This window comes from Esox lucius, chromosome 16 (genome assembly GCF_011004845.1).
Source record: "Esox lucius isolate fEsoLuc1 chromosome 16, fEsoLuc1.pri, whole genome shotgun sequence".
NCBI classification, from domain to species: Eukaryota; Metazoa; Chordata; class Actinopteri; order Esociformes; family Esocidae; genus Esox; species Esox lucius.
Window position 1 is genome coordinate 21,837,279 of NC_047584.1, and position 15,290 is coordinate 21,852,568.

The window sequence follows — 15,290 nt, forward strand, 5'->3', positions numbered from 1 at the left end:
GTAAAATGCCAAGATTGAACTACACTTTTTGGCAGAACAACGATAAAACAACATAGCTGTTAGAAGTTGGAATCTATCACATTTATTGTATCAGAACCACACACACATTTTCTACTCTCACCAGGGCTCTTATTCTGTGAACCCTCAAGCTCTGTGGGGTCTGGGCTCGTGTCTCCACATCTTTTCTCGGTGGGCGAAGCCACTCCTGGACCTGTGGGAGCCAGATCTGTCTTGTCCCCTCCCACTATCTCACTAGCAAATGCATTGCTGTTAAGGTCCACCCCAAAGCTGTCCATCAGAGTCTGCTTGGCAGGGGCTTTCCCCCTCCTGATCCTCCCTCTCAGGCCTGGCATGGAGGCTTTCTCAGAGGCCTTGTCCTTTTCGGTCTTCTCCTGTTCTCTTCCACTGGGAAGGGGGAAGATCTGATCCATATCCCTAGTAAACTCCAAGAGTGTGCCCTTCCCTGGGGTGTCACTGTCCCCCTCCGTGCCATACCCTGGGTGGGTCGTATTAATCAGTGGCTTGGAAGTACTGTTAGTGAAGGAGTTCCCTCCATTCGCAGTCTTTCTGGCTGGGCCAACGGTCTTCTCTCTGAGCTGGAAGAAGAATTTGCAGTATTTGTTTTTATTCTATTGTATTTTTTATAATTTCTCTTTTTCTTTATAAAGCACATTGAATTTGTAAGGTTCCTCAGTCAAATATTGCATTTTGAAGCACTCATTCAAGAGCAGGGGAGTGACAGCAATAACAAATCAGACATTGACTATCTCAAGTTCATAGTCATTCTATGGATGATGTATGGGGGGGGGGGGGGAGAAACAGACATCAAAGGTAAACTGAATTAGGTTCCATGACAGGAAGGAAACTTCTCCATGAATGTGAGCATATAGCCATTGGTGGTTTTAAACCGGCAACAGAAATCAATTGCTGTGATAGGAAAAAACAAAGGACAGATTAACCACACTGTGGTGACTCCACAATGAGACAGATTGAGAATAAAAAATATTATGTTGCAAAACATCCTATATACAGGTGCTGGTCATAAAATTAGAATATCATCAAAAAGTTGATTTATTTCAGTAATTCCATTCAAAAAGTTAAACTTGTATATTAAATGTATTCAGTACACACAGACTGATATATTTCAAATGCTTTCTTTTAATTGTGATGATTATAACTGACAACTAATGAAAATCCCAAATTCAGTATCTCCGAAAATTTGAATATTACTTAAGACCAATAAAAAAAAAATATTTGTAGAAATGTTGGCCAAGTGAAAAGTATGAACATGAAAAGTATGAGCATTTACAGCAATCAATACTTAGTTGGGGCTCCTTTTGCCTGAATTACTGCAGCAATGCGGCGTGGCATGGAGTCGATCAGTCTGTGGCACTGCTCAGGTGATAGGAGAGCCCAGGTTGCTCTGATAGTGGCCTTCAGCTCTTCTGCATTGTTGGGTCTGGCTTATCGCATCTTCCTCTTCACAATACCCCATAGATTTTCTATAGGATTAAGGTCAGGCGAGTTTGCTGGCCAATTAAGAACAGGGATACCATGGTCCTTAAACCAGGTACTGGTAGCTTTGGCACTGTGTGCAGGTGCCAAGTCCTGTTGGAAAATCTGCATCTCCATAAAGTTGGTCAGCGACAGGAAGCATGAAGTGCTCTAAAACTTCCTGGTAGATGGCTGCGTTGACCTTGGACCTCAGAAAACACAGTGGACCAACACCAGCAGATGACATGGCACCCCAAACCATCACTGACTGTGGAAACCTTACACTGGACTTCAAGCAACCTGGATTCTGTGCCTCTCCTCTCTTCCTCCAGACTCTGGGACCTTGATTTCCAAAGGAAATGCAAAATGTACTTTAATCAGAGAACATAACTCTGCAGCAGTCCAGTCCTTTTTGTCTTTAGCCCAGGCGAGACGCTTCTGACACTGTGTCTTGTTCAAGAGTGGCTTGACACATGGAATGCAACAGCTGAAACACATGTCTTGCATACGTCTGTGCGTGGTGGTTCTTGAAGCACTGACTCCAGCTGCAGTCCACTCTTTGTTATCCCTATTGCTTGTACACTTTTTTCTACCACATCTTTACCTTCCCTTCGCCTCTCTATTAATGTGCTTGGACACAGAGCTCTGTGAATAGCCAGTCTCTTTAGCTATGACACCAGGTGAGATACTGAATTTGGGGTTTTCATTAGTTGTCAGTTATAATCATCAAAATTAAAATAAATAAACACTTGAAATATATCAGTCTGTGTGGAATGAATGTATACATTATACAAGTTTCACTTTTTGTATTGAATTACGGAAATAAATCAACTTTTTGATGATATTAAAATTTTGTGACCAGCACCTGTACATGGCCACATAAATAAAAATGTCTAAGGAATAGAGCTTTTGGCCTATATGCAAAGTCATTAAATACCCTCTTCATTTCCAGCAGAGTGGTGGTTCTATCATGGTATGGGTTTCCTTAACCTTGGTAAAGACATTCAGCAGGATAATAACCAACCACAAAAGGGCAAATAGAAATGACTATCCCCACACCAACTGGATGAGCCTGAAGATTGGTGGAGTGAATAAAATACAGGGCAAATATTGCACAATTAAGTTGTTCTTTTAGAGACTAACCCATGAAGACTGAGAGGTTATTGCTGCCAAAAGGTACGTGCGAGGTATATTAGTATTTTATATTTCATTGATATTGAAAACAAATTAAAAACATTTCCTTCTACTTTGACTAATTTGTATAGATTGAAAATAATATTACATAATCAAATCCATTTCAATCACACATAGGAATGCAAGAGGGGTGAATATGTATTAAATCCACTGTAGGTACATTGCTCAATACAACAATGACAGGTACGGGTTCACATGGTTTGGACCGGTACCCCTACATTTACTGGCCTGCTTTTCTAACCAGGTTACCTGCTGGAGTTTGTAAGTCATGGCCACGCTGAAGTAGGAGTAATCTATGAAGCTGTAGGTGAGCATGAAGTTAATGGTGACGATAGGAGCCAGGATGTTGACCTGTCCGATGAAGATGAAGGCCATGGTAAGCAAGCTGGTCAACACAATGGCTGCCACTGGAGTCCTATTAGGACCTTTCTATAGGAAAAAGGGGCAATGGAGAAACAAGATGTGCTGAGAAGCCCTTCAACTAAAGGCTCAAACCGACTGTTTTAAGAGTACCAGTGGAAGTTGAGGCAACATGGTTTGAGTGTGTTGCCTCAACTACCACTGGTACTCTCTATCTCTGGCAGTGTTCCAGGCAGAACTGGACCAGCCCGTCTCCATAGTCTCCTTTCCTCTCCCTTCCTGCATTTGTTCTGAGGCTTTGATTAGGAGCGAGATGTCTAGAGCCTAGTTCCAGCCAACACACACACACGCAAGCACACACACACACACACACACACACACACACACACACACACACAGAGAGGGCATGGAGGCCAAGGACAGGAAGGGAGGGTCAGGCAGTGTTTCATAAGGCACAACCATTAGACCACCAGGTTATACTGATGCTGCACTCACAATACAAGCCTATTCCATATATAGTACATTCATTTTGGCCTGTGTCTCAATAGCGCTCTGGACAAAAGTAGTGCACACTACAGGAAATGTGTCATTTGGGACATTCTCAGAACATGAGGTTAGTGCACTTATGAACACTCTATAAATAGATCCCTCTCTCTGCGTTTCCCATGGACCCCGCCCATCATATCGGTAGCACAACTTCAGCCCAAGACAGACTACATTGCTTGATGTTTCAGATTTAGCCACAAAACTGTTTAATAGCAATACTATTGGTTTTTGCTTAGTTCTGTGGCAGCAGTTACTTTCAGTAACTGCCCAGTTATAATATTCTGTTAACTCGTGCCCACATTCTGTTAACTCGTGCCCCATTTACCTTCATAGCTCCATCCTGCCTGACTTACCCCGTGTCCCAGGAAGGCCAGGGCTGGGATGACCCTCTCCTGAGCAATGACCTGGAGGATCCTGGGTGCACCATAAAGACCACCCATGCAGGAGGCCAGGGAGGAAATGTAGAGGCCCAGCAGAAACAGGAACCCCACCAAGGAGACCTGGGAATTTGGAACAAAGCAAACAGAGGAGGGAAAGACATTATAGAGTCCAGCTCTAAGATGACTACACCCAGCTCAGCTTAACCCCAACCCTTTATGAAAACAGGTTTGAGGCAGACAAAATAGGACATCCTTTAGATATAATGCAGTCTGATTTAATAAACAATTTCTATAACCCTTCACTTGCAGGCTTCAAATAGTGAGCATCTTTATTTTTTTATTTTTTAAAGCTCCTCAATATGTTTGCTCTGCAAAATGTACCCACGAAAGAATCCTCTGGAACAACCCTACACCACCACAAACAAACCAAGCCCTCCAAACCAACCGCAGACAGCTGCGCTGCACCGTGTCTCTTGGATCCATTCTAACCAGAGTGCCCAGAACACCCATATACCAGCTGTAGTAAGAACAGCTGGGATTGGGGATCGTTGGTTCATAAGGACCCTGAGTGTACTGCCTCTCTGTCATGTCAGTCAGTCTGTGTAAATGAGAAGGTCTCAGCTGTTCTGGAATTCTCAGAGGTACAATTAGCGTTCAGAGAACAGTTGTCACTCTGTATAAAGGTCCACTGGGATCATTGTTAGTAACAGATTTTACAATCAATCTTCTGCAAACCAGTTCTTTCAACAAATCTAGATAAGAATGCTAGCAAGCAAGCAAGCCAGCGTGTTCTGGGTTGAAAATATTTATTTGGAGGAGGACTGCAGTAGGAGGCAATCTGGCCATGAGACCAGTGAAATGCTATGTAGGAGGACATCATTGAGTGAGTGGAAAAAATAGGGAATTTCATTTTGTACAAAGTCGTATCAACAGCTACGGGGAAGTACCAGTCGGACAGTGGGAATGGCGAGTGGCCAGTGAGATGCCTTGAATGGACAGAACTCTGCTGCCTTCCCTGACAAAAGGGAACATGAACATCTCCTGTTGAAAAACCCCTTCCTCTGATACAGTTAAGTAGATCCCTCGCAACTGTCCATATGGTGGAGTCCTGAAACACCTAAAACATTTAGCTTTGGCTTACAAATACCATAAACAAGATGTAGCTACATATATTTTCTCTCTTTTTCTTTTCAAGTGCATCTAGATATTGTTCTGTGATATTACTAGCCTGTTCTCAGGTTGGTCTTGTCCCATCTGATGTAAGACATTAACAATAATGACCACAGACGTTTGCAAGATAGTTTGAAAAGACTTGGGACTAAGTTACTTCATCACACAAGTAACTACACAGTTAATTATGCTTAACAGAGTTAGGAAATAAGGCAACATACACAGTGAGTAACCACTTCAAAAGGAAACAGTCGCTAAGAGGACAATGAACCAGCATACCTTTTCCGCTATTAAGAAGTCATTGCGCAGTGCCTCTCTGGTGCAAATGGCTCCAAGTAGGAATACAAAGACGAGATACAGGAACCAGCTGAAAACAAAACCCACCAGTTTATTGGAAAACACACACCACACTATATGTAACAACATCCAAATGTTTAATGGTGGGACAGAATTGTTTTGCTAATAATGTTTTTTATAAACCCCCATCCCAAAAAGACAGAGGAACGAGTCCGGAAACACAGCAATTGAATACACGATGGGAGTGCCAACCAGCACGCACGAGGTACAGACAGCAGCCAGAGTCCCTACAGGGATGTTGTGTTCAGGTTTCTGCAGATCAGAGCTCATGTTGAAGCCAGCCATCACACCTACACACCGGACACAGGAGAGGATTGACTGTTGAGAGCCTGCCATCACCACACCCTTGGGACATCAGAACAGTTACAATCACAGGGATTCAAACAGTCACTGTGGAAGCTTACACTTACCATAAGGCAATGGCTATAAAAGGGCATCGTTCATTTACTTTGAACCGCAGGAAAACCACTAGAACGTGACAAGCGTCAATCAACATTGTCCCATCTAAAGCAGTAACTGCAAAAACTGAAGATATGTGGTTGTTTTACCTGGCTTAGTAGAATGCAGTGAGTTAAAGTGTCACTGGATAGACTGTGGTAGCTCACCTGTTGCAGCAGGGAAAAACACTCCAAACACTGTGAAGAATCCTTCTCCTCCCTTGTAGTCAGGTAATGTGTTGTTACGTAGCAGGTCTTCAGAGTACCCTACAAAGCCATGATCTGGAACATCCACAAAGCCAGGTTTTAACAGTGAGATTCAGGGGGGGGGGGGGGTGGATGTGTCAAACCTTTACATCAATTGCACTTTAATAACACTCAGAATTGAATTTTACGTCTCATCTCACTCCCTTATGAGTTCCATTACTTTGGACTCCGCTCATAAGGCAAAACAAATTCTGCAGATTTTAGGTATACATTTTTTCAGTGATAAGAAAGACCAGGGCTGGACCGGGGACCGGACTAACTTACAGGGATCAAGCATCTTCTCTTATCCTTACATCATCTTATATGCTTTATAAAGGCTAATAAGGAAGGTAATGTCTAATCCAGATATGAGGTATATGAGGTATAATTCCTACAGGCTCTTACTCAGATTTTAATATTAACTGCCCCCGGGACCAAACCAGAGGTGTCTGCACCCCAGATACTGACAAACTGAACCACAACCCAGCCCATTATGTAACTGTCCAAGGGGAGAGGGACCATATCCGCCCCGCCTAGATGCCTGCAATCAGGGGGCCACAACCTAGTTCACTGAAACGCTTGCCAAGTTCAACAGCGTTAGCAGCCTGGGTCTGAGAGTAAAGAGAGAGGAGTGTGGTGGACAAGGCCATGGGTGTGCTCACTCACACACAAACACAACAAGCCTCATACTGGCGACAGACGAACCTTAGCACAAAAAGCAACAGGAGATAACTGTACTGCTATACAAGGTGGCTGGACAAGAGTAATTTGTTCACACCATATTACAAAATTTAACATGTGGCACAGTGTTGAGAATGGATGGTGAGGACTGCAAGTAAGCATTGCAGTTATATCAGCAATCAGGTTGTTAAATGTCAGCCTATAGAAACAATATGCTGGCTACTGAAAAGAAAAAAAAGAAAATATTAAATCTATTTAATGAATAAAAGTTCAAAAACGTATCATGCATAAAGACAATATTCCTGCATTCTTTGTTAATGGTTGCTCGGGAGCTTGAGGTGATACAAAGTCAGAATCCAAAATCCAATGGGCTCATAAGGTCAAACGTAGTGCATAATAAAGGGAAGAGGGTCCCATTTAGGATATAAACAATGTTTTGTGGGGTTAAAAGGTTTAATCCAGAGGGTCAAATCTGAAGAACCCGCCTATTCATGAACATGAACCATTTCCCTCTTGGTTATCTTGCGATGGGAAAGAATGTGTTCTCTCAGATTAATCACATGTTTATCCAAAAGGAAGTCGCCACCCTTTTCAGAAGCCCTGCCGGTTCCAAGTCCAAGTGAAAGTAACACAGAGGAAAAGAAAAAAGACAGAGAGAATCTCATTTACTCTTATTTTAGCTCTGCAGCAGAACCACAGAACAACTTTAACATCAGCTTACATTTTGGCACCCTAAAATAACGAGTTCAAAGTTCAAAACGACAGCAACAATGCTAAATAATAATTGTACATTACATGACCCTCAGAGTTTCCTCCATTCCAGCAATGATAGTGCAACAGACCTACTGTACAACAGAAGATGCAATTTGTTAAGATTAACGAGTGTGTAAATTCAAAGAATGTGGTCTACATTTGGAGACAATATTTTGGCAAGATCAAGGCGCTATAAGCTATGTGTTGCTCCTATCGCCAAGCTCTGTTGGCGTGATAAACATCTCACTTCATATTTCCGATACTATTTAAACCGAAATGTTGTCCTGTTAACTCAAAATTAACATGAATAGGCCAAGAGACAGGTCGTTATTTTGTTAAAGAAGGCAGCCTATTCTGTATAGTCTGGTAGAAGAAGTTCACTACACAGGAATAACACAGGGGGTCATTGGGGACACCACTCAATGTCCATGAGAACCCTCCTTAATATAACACCATAGCGTTGTTGTAACCAACTTCTCTCAGTCACACTCAATGACCGAAGGTAAATCCAGCATGTTGAAATCACCACTGGAAGAGTGTTTGGAACAGTGTCTTGATACTGGATGACCTTGCTCTCTAAGCACTGAGAGGTCCCCACAGCAGCACAGTGTTCATTGGGGGAACCCTTGACCTTTTGATTGGAGGACCCTTCATATTATTACAGGATGTGATGATGTGATGCTAGGTCTCAACAACAGCTCTCTCAGATCTGGGTTCCGGCAATTCCTTTCAGTCACTGTCCAAAAATGTGGGCTAGCCCGGTCAACACCCTACAACCCAAGGTATAAAACTCATTATGGAACTTCCTGTCTGTTGGATCTGGAAAGAAAAGATTTAAATGGGTGGATAAGGGGGGAAAAGGAAGAAGGCCAGAGACAGAGAGACAACTAGAGATAATGATTAGTTTTGTTTTGTGATAAAATGACCAAACTGCTTTGTCTTATATAATACAATTCTATAGACTAGCTTTGGTAGAGACATTTTAGCCCAGTTCTAGTCGTTACATTAATGAACAATGATATAAAGATTTAAGGTCTTCAAAAACAATAAACTCCTGATTAGTTATGTAGAGAAGTATTACTTAATCATCTATGTACAGTTGTGCTCATAAGTTTGCATACCCTGCCAGAAATTGTGAAATTCTGGCATTGATTTTAAAAATATGACTGATCGTGCAAATGATAGTGATCATATCAAGCCATTTATTATCACATAGTTGTTTGGCTCCTTTTTAAATCATAATGATAACAAATAACCCAAATGGCCCTGATCAAAAGTTTACATACCCTTGAATGTTTGGCATTGTTACAGACACACAAGGTGAAAATGGTAATTAAAGGTGAATTACCCACACCTGTGGCTTTGTAAATTGCTATAAGTGTCTGAGTATAAATAGTCAATGAGTTTGTTAGCTCTCACATGGATGCACTGAGCAGGCTAGATACTGAGTCATGGGGAGCAGAAAATAAATGTCAAATGACCTGCATAACAAGGTAATGGAACTTTATAAAGATGGAAAAGGATATAAAAAGATATCCAAAGCTTTGCAAATGCCAGTCAGTACTGTTCAATCACTTATTAAGAAGTAGAAAATTCAGGGATCTCTTGATATCAAGCCAAAGTCAGGTAGACCAACAAAGATTTCAGCCAAAACTGCCAGAGGAATTGTTTGGGATACAAAGAAAAACCCACAGGTAACCTCAGGAGAATACAGGCTGCTCTGGAAAAAGACGGTGTGGTTGTTTCAAGGAGCACAATATGACGATACTTAAACAAAATAAAATTATCTTTATCACACTGCTCTACTTTTCTTATAGTCTAAATAATTGTCAACTGTGTCAATAATGCAGCCAGGAAACGCTAGTCAGGTAATGTAAGACCCATAATGCCTTGCAATTTTTTTTTCTTTACAACATGTCCTTTACATGGGATTCCCTGTGTACATAGTAGCAAAGCGATGTTTCGTCAAGGCTTAAAATGACATACTGTGTAACTGGTTTCTCTAGTTAACTGTGTATATCCTTTTTTAGCCTTGTGATATCTGTAAAATCCATCACGTTTGTGGGTTTGATTCATAATAATGTACCATAGCTTTATAACTTGCACATTGACCCTATTTTTCCACACTTGTTTTAAGATGTATACACATTTTTATACTTTTCAGAAAATGTCATTAAGATCCACTTAATATGTTCAGACATGGCAATTTAATCTTTCTTCGACATTGCAATTTGTTTTGACCTTGGTTTTACAAACAACATTGTTTTCTAATATTTTCAGCCTCCCCAAAAAGTTTGTCCATTTCATATAAAATCCCTACCACTCCAACAGTAGTCCATTACTAAAAATGAAAAAAAGCCACATTGAGCCACCACAACTAACCAGAACAGCTTTATACACTGTGATATTCATTCTACAAGTTTCTAGAAAACTATGATTTTTTTTAAAATAACTATCTTAAACACCACTTTAGCGTTCCATTAAGCATTAAGTGGATTGAATGTCACTCTTCAGGTTTAGAATGTGCTACATTAAATCTTTTTAAAATGTTATGAAACCAGAATGATCTGCCTGGCACCTCCTTTTTCTAGCTATTGGCAGGTAATCAGCCACTAGGCCGTACATTACCCAGCCAAGGGTGTCTGAAACGGCACCCTATCAGTAGTTGCCAACCACTTCACATTTAAAACATGTCATAACCTCTCTACATTGGCCCACAGTCAAACACACTACAGCATGTAGGGAATAGGGTGTGATTTCAGACACAGAACTAGTCTCCTAGACTTAAAGACCAGGTGGTTCCATGCCAAAGCATGAAGTCACCACAGCAGCAACTTAATTGGAAACACCCGGGGAATCCAATGCCTCACTTATTAGGCCACAACCCTGAGATGTGTACCCTATATGCCAGCTCTTTGTGCATCACAAATGACACCCTATTCCCTTTATAGTGTACTACAGGGCCCAAAATGCTCTGGTCAAAAGTAATGCACTATTATAGGAATGGGAACCTGGGCTCTGGGTTCTGAATGATAAGGAAGAGAGGATTACTTGGGATGAGAAGCTTGGACTGGAAAGGAAAGACATGGTAGGCAAAAGACCAGACGAAATGTAGAAAGAAACTGAAAAAGCTAAAAACCAACTGTTTCATAGTTTCAGTTTCCTGAACTAAACCAACCCCCACCACGTCTACTACTTAGCATTCCTTGTGGTTTGATGGGAGAAAGAAACCAACGAGGCCCAATCCCTTCTGGAACACTGTTCTTATATTCCAAATGGCACCCTATTCCCTAGTTACTGCACTACATTTGACCGGAGCCAGTAGGGTGCCATTTGAGACAAAGCCTTTTGCTCCTCCCTTGGACTGGACAGGAAGTGGATAATCAGTGAGAACAGGAAAAGTAAGGATCAACTTCCTGTTGAAGGCCTGCGAAAGAATACATTTAGGCTAAAAGCACACCCACCATTTCCTCATCATGAAAAACTTTCTGGGTAAACATTACAGAAGAATTCAATCAAACTTGCCATAGCAGTGATTAATTCAACTGATTGCCACACACACACACACACACTAACAAATTAATTGACTTCCAACCAACCTAACTAACTTGGATGGGGGTCTACAAGGTTCTTCTAAAGCCAAAAACCATTCTCTGATTTTATTTGAACAATGTGAAAAACAATGTATGTTGATCTATTACTACATAGGAGTATGAAGGGTTTTGCAGTACTTTTGCATGTAAACTAAAGTGATCACAAATAAGCTTATGAATGTTGAAGTTGCAGTGAGGGCAAGCCTGGAGAACAGCCACAAGCTCTATTATGCCACAATGACACCTACTGGAGAAAATACTTCAAATACATGTAGAATTTACAAAAACATTGCTTTTACTAAAACTACTACTATGGCCTTCAAGTTTCCTCTATCAGTTCTGGAGAATGTTCTGTCAATTTAATATTATACTGCACATCCCATTTTTATAAGCAGAACACATTTTCAGGACTTACAGTCTAAATTATGCACAAACCTGGGTCAAGGTGCGAGAACGTTCCGATAACAAAGTCCAGTGTGGAGACAGCAAGCACGGACAGAAGTATGAGCTGGAGACGGACGATCCATTTGACCCCTGCAAGGTTAATACCCAGAAGGCCGAGCAGGACAGCCACAGACATCCCTCGAACGGCCCACTCACTCTGCCAACTCAAGAGCTGAGCGACGGACTCTGAGAACCCTGTGATGTACATGGCTCCAGCCACACACTGTGGAAATCAAAATGCTCTGTATTCATCCTCACAGTATTTGCTTTAAATTGTGGGTTGACTGAGTATGCATTCTCCTTTACCATAAATGGAAGAGGATAAAGGGTTGAAAACACACACTAACACACTACGCTCCTTACCTGGCCAAAAACATACAGGAGACCCACGGTTCCTCCCACTCTTCCTCCCAGGACGGTGGAAATCATGGAGTACACTCCACCACTGCCCACTCCACAGCGCTCGCAGACGCCAATGCCTGACATCACTGTTACCAGGGCAACGATAACCACCACAGACACCAGGAACATACCTAACAACACACCTAGGTTTCCCTTATGTCACCAAGACAAAAGGCAAAAACAGAAAGTCACCCAATTTGGTGCGGAACATGTCTTTGCGACAGCTTCGTCAGTGTTTCTCGTTTTGGGCATGCACTGACATGCCGATTCAACAACTCAACAACTCCTTGGCCTTGACTAGTTGATAAAACTAAAATGTGCACACCATAAGGCTTAACGGATTTGGATCATAGAGAAACACTAGTCTACATCCCATTTTAACTATGGTCTAAAACGTCCTGCCCTTGTAGCTGTCTAGCTAGTCCACTACAGTTGAGGACTAGCTAGACAGCAACAGTGAGGGAAAAAAGTATTTGATCCCCTGCTGATTTTGTACGTTTGCCCACTGACAAAGAAATTATCAGTCTATAATTTTAATGGTAGGTTTATGCAAATCAATTATATGCAAAATCAATTAAATGCAAATCAAATAATATTTCTCTTTTGTTATTCTGTCTCTCACTGTTCAAATAAAGCTACAATTCAAATTATAGACTGGTAATTTCTTTGTCAGTGGGCAAAAGAACAAAATCAGCAGGGGATCAAATACTTTTTTCCCCTCACTGTACATCGAACATAAATGAGCATTGTCCCAGTTGAATGAAATGAAACTCACCACCAGCCATCCAGTGCGGAGGAACAACACCACACCAAAGATGTTGATCATACACGTAGTGAAGACTCCGTCCCACGTCCCAAAGAGGACAGGCTCCCAGACAAACAGCTTAACCCTCCACCATGGCTGCGAGACATGTTGCAACCCCTGCAGAGTTCAGCAGGCAACACTTTCAGTTTAAGACTTTTAACACGCAGAATTTGTATAAACTGATCCAAGATCCGTTTGGGTCGTCTTGACCATTCCACACATTGACACTGAACAAATGAACAGGAACCAGGCTGCCAGTTTTGAATTGTCATTAATAATAAGTCCCTCAAACATTGAGGATAGGCAACATTTGAGGCAAGTTACTTGTAAACCCAATACTGGCATTCAGCAAGAAGGTTACCTGAGCATCCTCATGGAACAGATCCTGGACAGGTGTAATTTTGCTGCCGCTGTAACTCATTGGCCCCTTAGCCTTCAGAGGTTCTGTAACATCCTCCATGTTTGACCTGTGGAGAGCCTGGGCAAACCGCGACACTTCCACAGTAACTGCTTGGATCAAATCTTTGGCTGCATGCACTTCACTTTAGCATCCTGCAGGGTGTAAATGTATGGATACACAGTATGCCAGAGTTTAAAACCTTGAAATTAGGTCACGTGAATATGACTGCTGTTTAATAGTGTTGTACATTAACCCCCAAAGCAAACACAGGTAGCTACATAAAAATATCGAGTAGCTATTTCGCTAACTTACAGTCTCTAACATATGTGCAATACAGTGTTACATAAATCAAGTGGAAAGTTATTTAGGGCCTACATGATGGGGAAGTGTTTTTTTAATGTGCAGATGAGATACAGTCATTCATTGCTTTACCTTACATAGAGGTAAATATAGGTGTGACACAACTAAACATGGAAACCCGGATGCAGCAGCATAGGTGTTCGTTTATTGGTAACCACTAATCCAGGGTTGTATTCATTTCGCAAAATAAAACGTTTTAGTTGCGAAACTTTTCGTCAACAACATTCTACTTTATTTATGCAAACAGTACGAAACACGGAGCAATTTTCTTGTCAGATTTTTCTTTAAAAAAATATCTATCGATATTTTTATTTCTATTGACATTTTGATTGGCTGATTGACAACCCTGAAATGTCTGTGGTGAATTGGTTCTTCCGAGTGCAAGTTGAGCAAATGGAATGAAGAGGGATTTTACTGAATTTACAAGTAAAAGTAAACTATTTTATTTGCAAACAGTGTGTCTAAAGGGTTAAAAAGTTACGTTTACATAAAATTACTAACATCTGTCAAATGTATGGAAGGAAAATGGACGCATTTTCCAGCTTAACAGATAACTAATGACAAAAGCACCCCCTTCAAATTAATATTTGCGTATTACTCCCAATCGGAAATATAGCAACAGTTCCATAAGCGCATATCAAAACTAGCCTACTGGTACGCGCCATCTGCCGTCATAGAACCATCAAATAAAGAATAAATGAAACCGAGTAGAATATCGAACATTTCTTCACCTACCTCAAAAATGAAGTCCCATTTGAACTGTCTAGCACATTCTCCTAAAAAAACAAGTTCCAACTTTCGAGTCTCGCTCTCTTTCTAAAATGTTATCACTATAGACGTAAAAGCTAAATGACAATAAAAGTGTAAAATGTAAATGAATGTAACGTTGCGATAAACTCAACCTAATGGTTTACCCTCACACCTTTCTTTCGTGGACAAGCAGTAATGCGACGTGTTCATCTAATAACGTCAGCATGTTAATGTTTGTTCTTCACCAATGCCACTTTATAGGTGTGTTGCTATGCACCAAGCAGACACCGCAGACACCGAAAAAACCCGTAGTACGCATAAGTAACCAATTAAGCATAAGGATAATTAATAAATGATCATATTATACAACCCAAAAAAGTATTGTCCTACAGTATTTAGAATTATTTTATTTGGAAGGACAAAACACAATGAAAAACCAACAATTTCATCAGGTTTTTACAAGTCATATATTGCATGAATCCAGAGGTACTAAATCAGCAACAATTATTGAAGCAGTACATTATTACATTTTTATTTTTTATAGAAAAAACATCCAGTTCACTAGAATCACTAGACCATGCAAATCAACCTCTTGATTTTGATCAACCACCAGTGAGAGTAATTAAATCACAACTTGACTAATAATTGGTGCACTATCCTTCCTAATCTATATCAATTATAAAATATGAAAATCAGAGACAAAATAACTGTCTTGAAAGTGAATATTCACAATCAATTATCTAATTAACTGAGGACTGTCTGCAATAATGACAGAATATTACATATACACCCCAGAGCCTTTTTACAAGCAACACATTGCATTTTTCAAAAATAGAACATTTATCAAAAAGTTCAACATATAGACATTTCTTCCCACACTGATGAAACAAGTTAAAAAAAATTTGCTCCAGCTTATAC

General features: G+C 40.8%; 1 protein-coding gene across 3 annotated transcripts in view; it reads right to left on the reverse strand.

Annotated features, from left to right (window-relative positions):
* Positions 1 to 14,591, reverse strand: part of LOC109614623 (solute carrier family 12 member 8) — a 29,893-nt gene extending 15,302 nt beyond the window's left edge. For all 3 annotated transcript variants that reach the window (XM_029125860.2, XM_029125861.2, XM_029125862.2), the window contains exons 1-11: positions 14,358 to 14,591; positions 13,224 to 13,414; positions 12,833 to 12,979; positions 12,019 to 12,210; positions 11,647 to 11,878; positions 6,107 to 6,220; positions 5,704 to 5,791; positions 5,424 to 5,511; positions 3,948 to 4,094; positions 2,938 to 3,117; positions 122 to 596 (exon numbers count right to left, since the gene is read on the reverse strand). In XM_029125860.2, the coding sequence (XP_028981693.2) occupies positions 122 to 596; positions 2,938 to 3,117; positions 3,948 to 4,094; positions 5,424 to 5,511; positions 5,704 to 5,791; positions 6,107 to 6,220; positions 11,647 to 11,878; positions 12,019 to 12,210; positions 12,833 to 12,979; positions 13,224 to 13,322 (1,762 nt within the window). In that variant the 5' untranslated portion in view covers positions 13,323 to 13,414; positions 14,358 to 14,591. The remainder of the gene's footprint in view (positions 1 to 121; positions 597 to 2,937; positions 3,118 to 3,947; positions 4,095 to 5,423; positions 5,512 to 5,703; positions 5,792 to 6,106; positions 6,221 to 11,646; positions 11,879 to 12,018; positions 12,211 to 12,832; positions 12,980 to 13,223; positions 13,415 to 14,357) is intronic.
* Between the last annotated feature and the right edge of the window lie 699 nt (positions 14,592 to 15,290).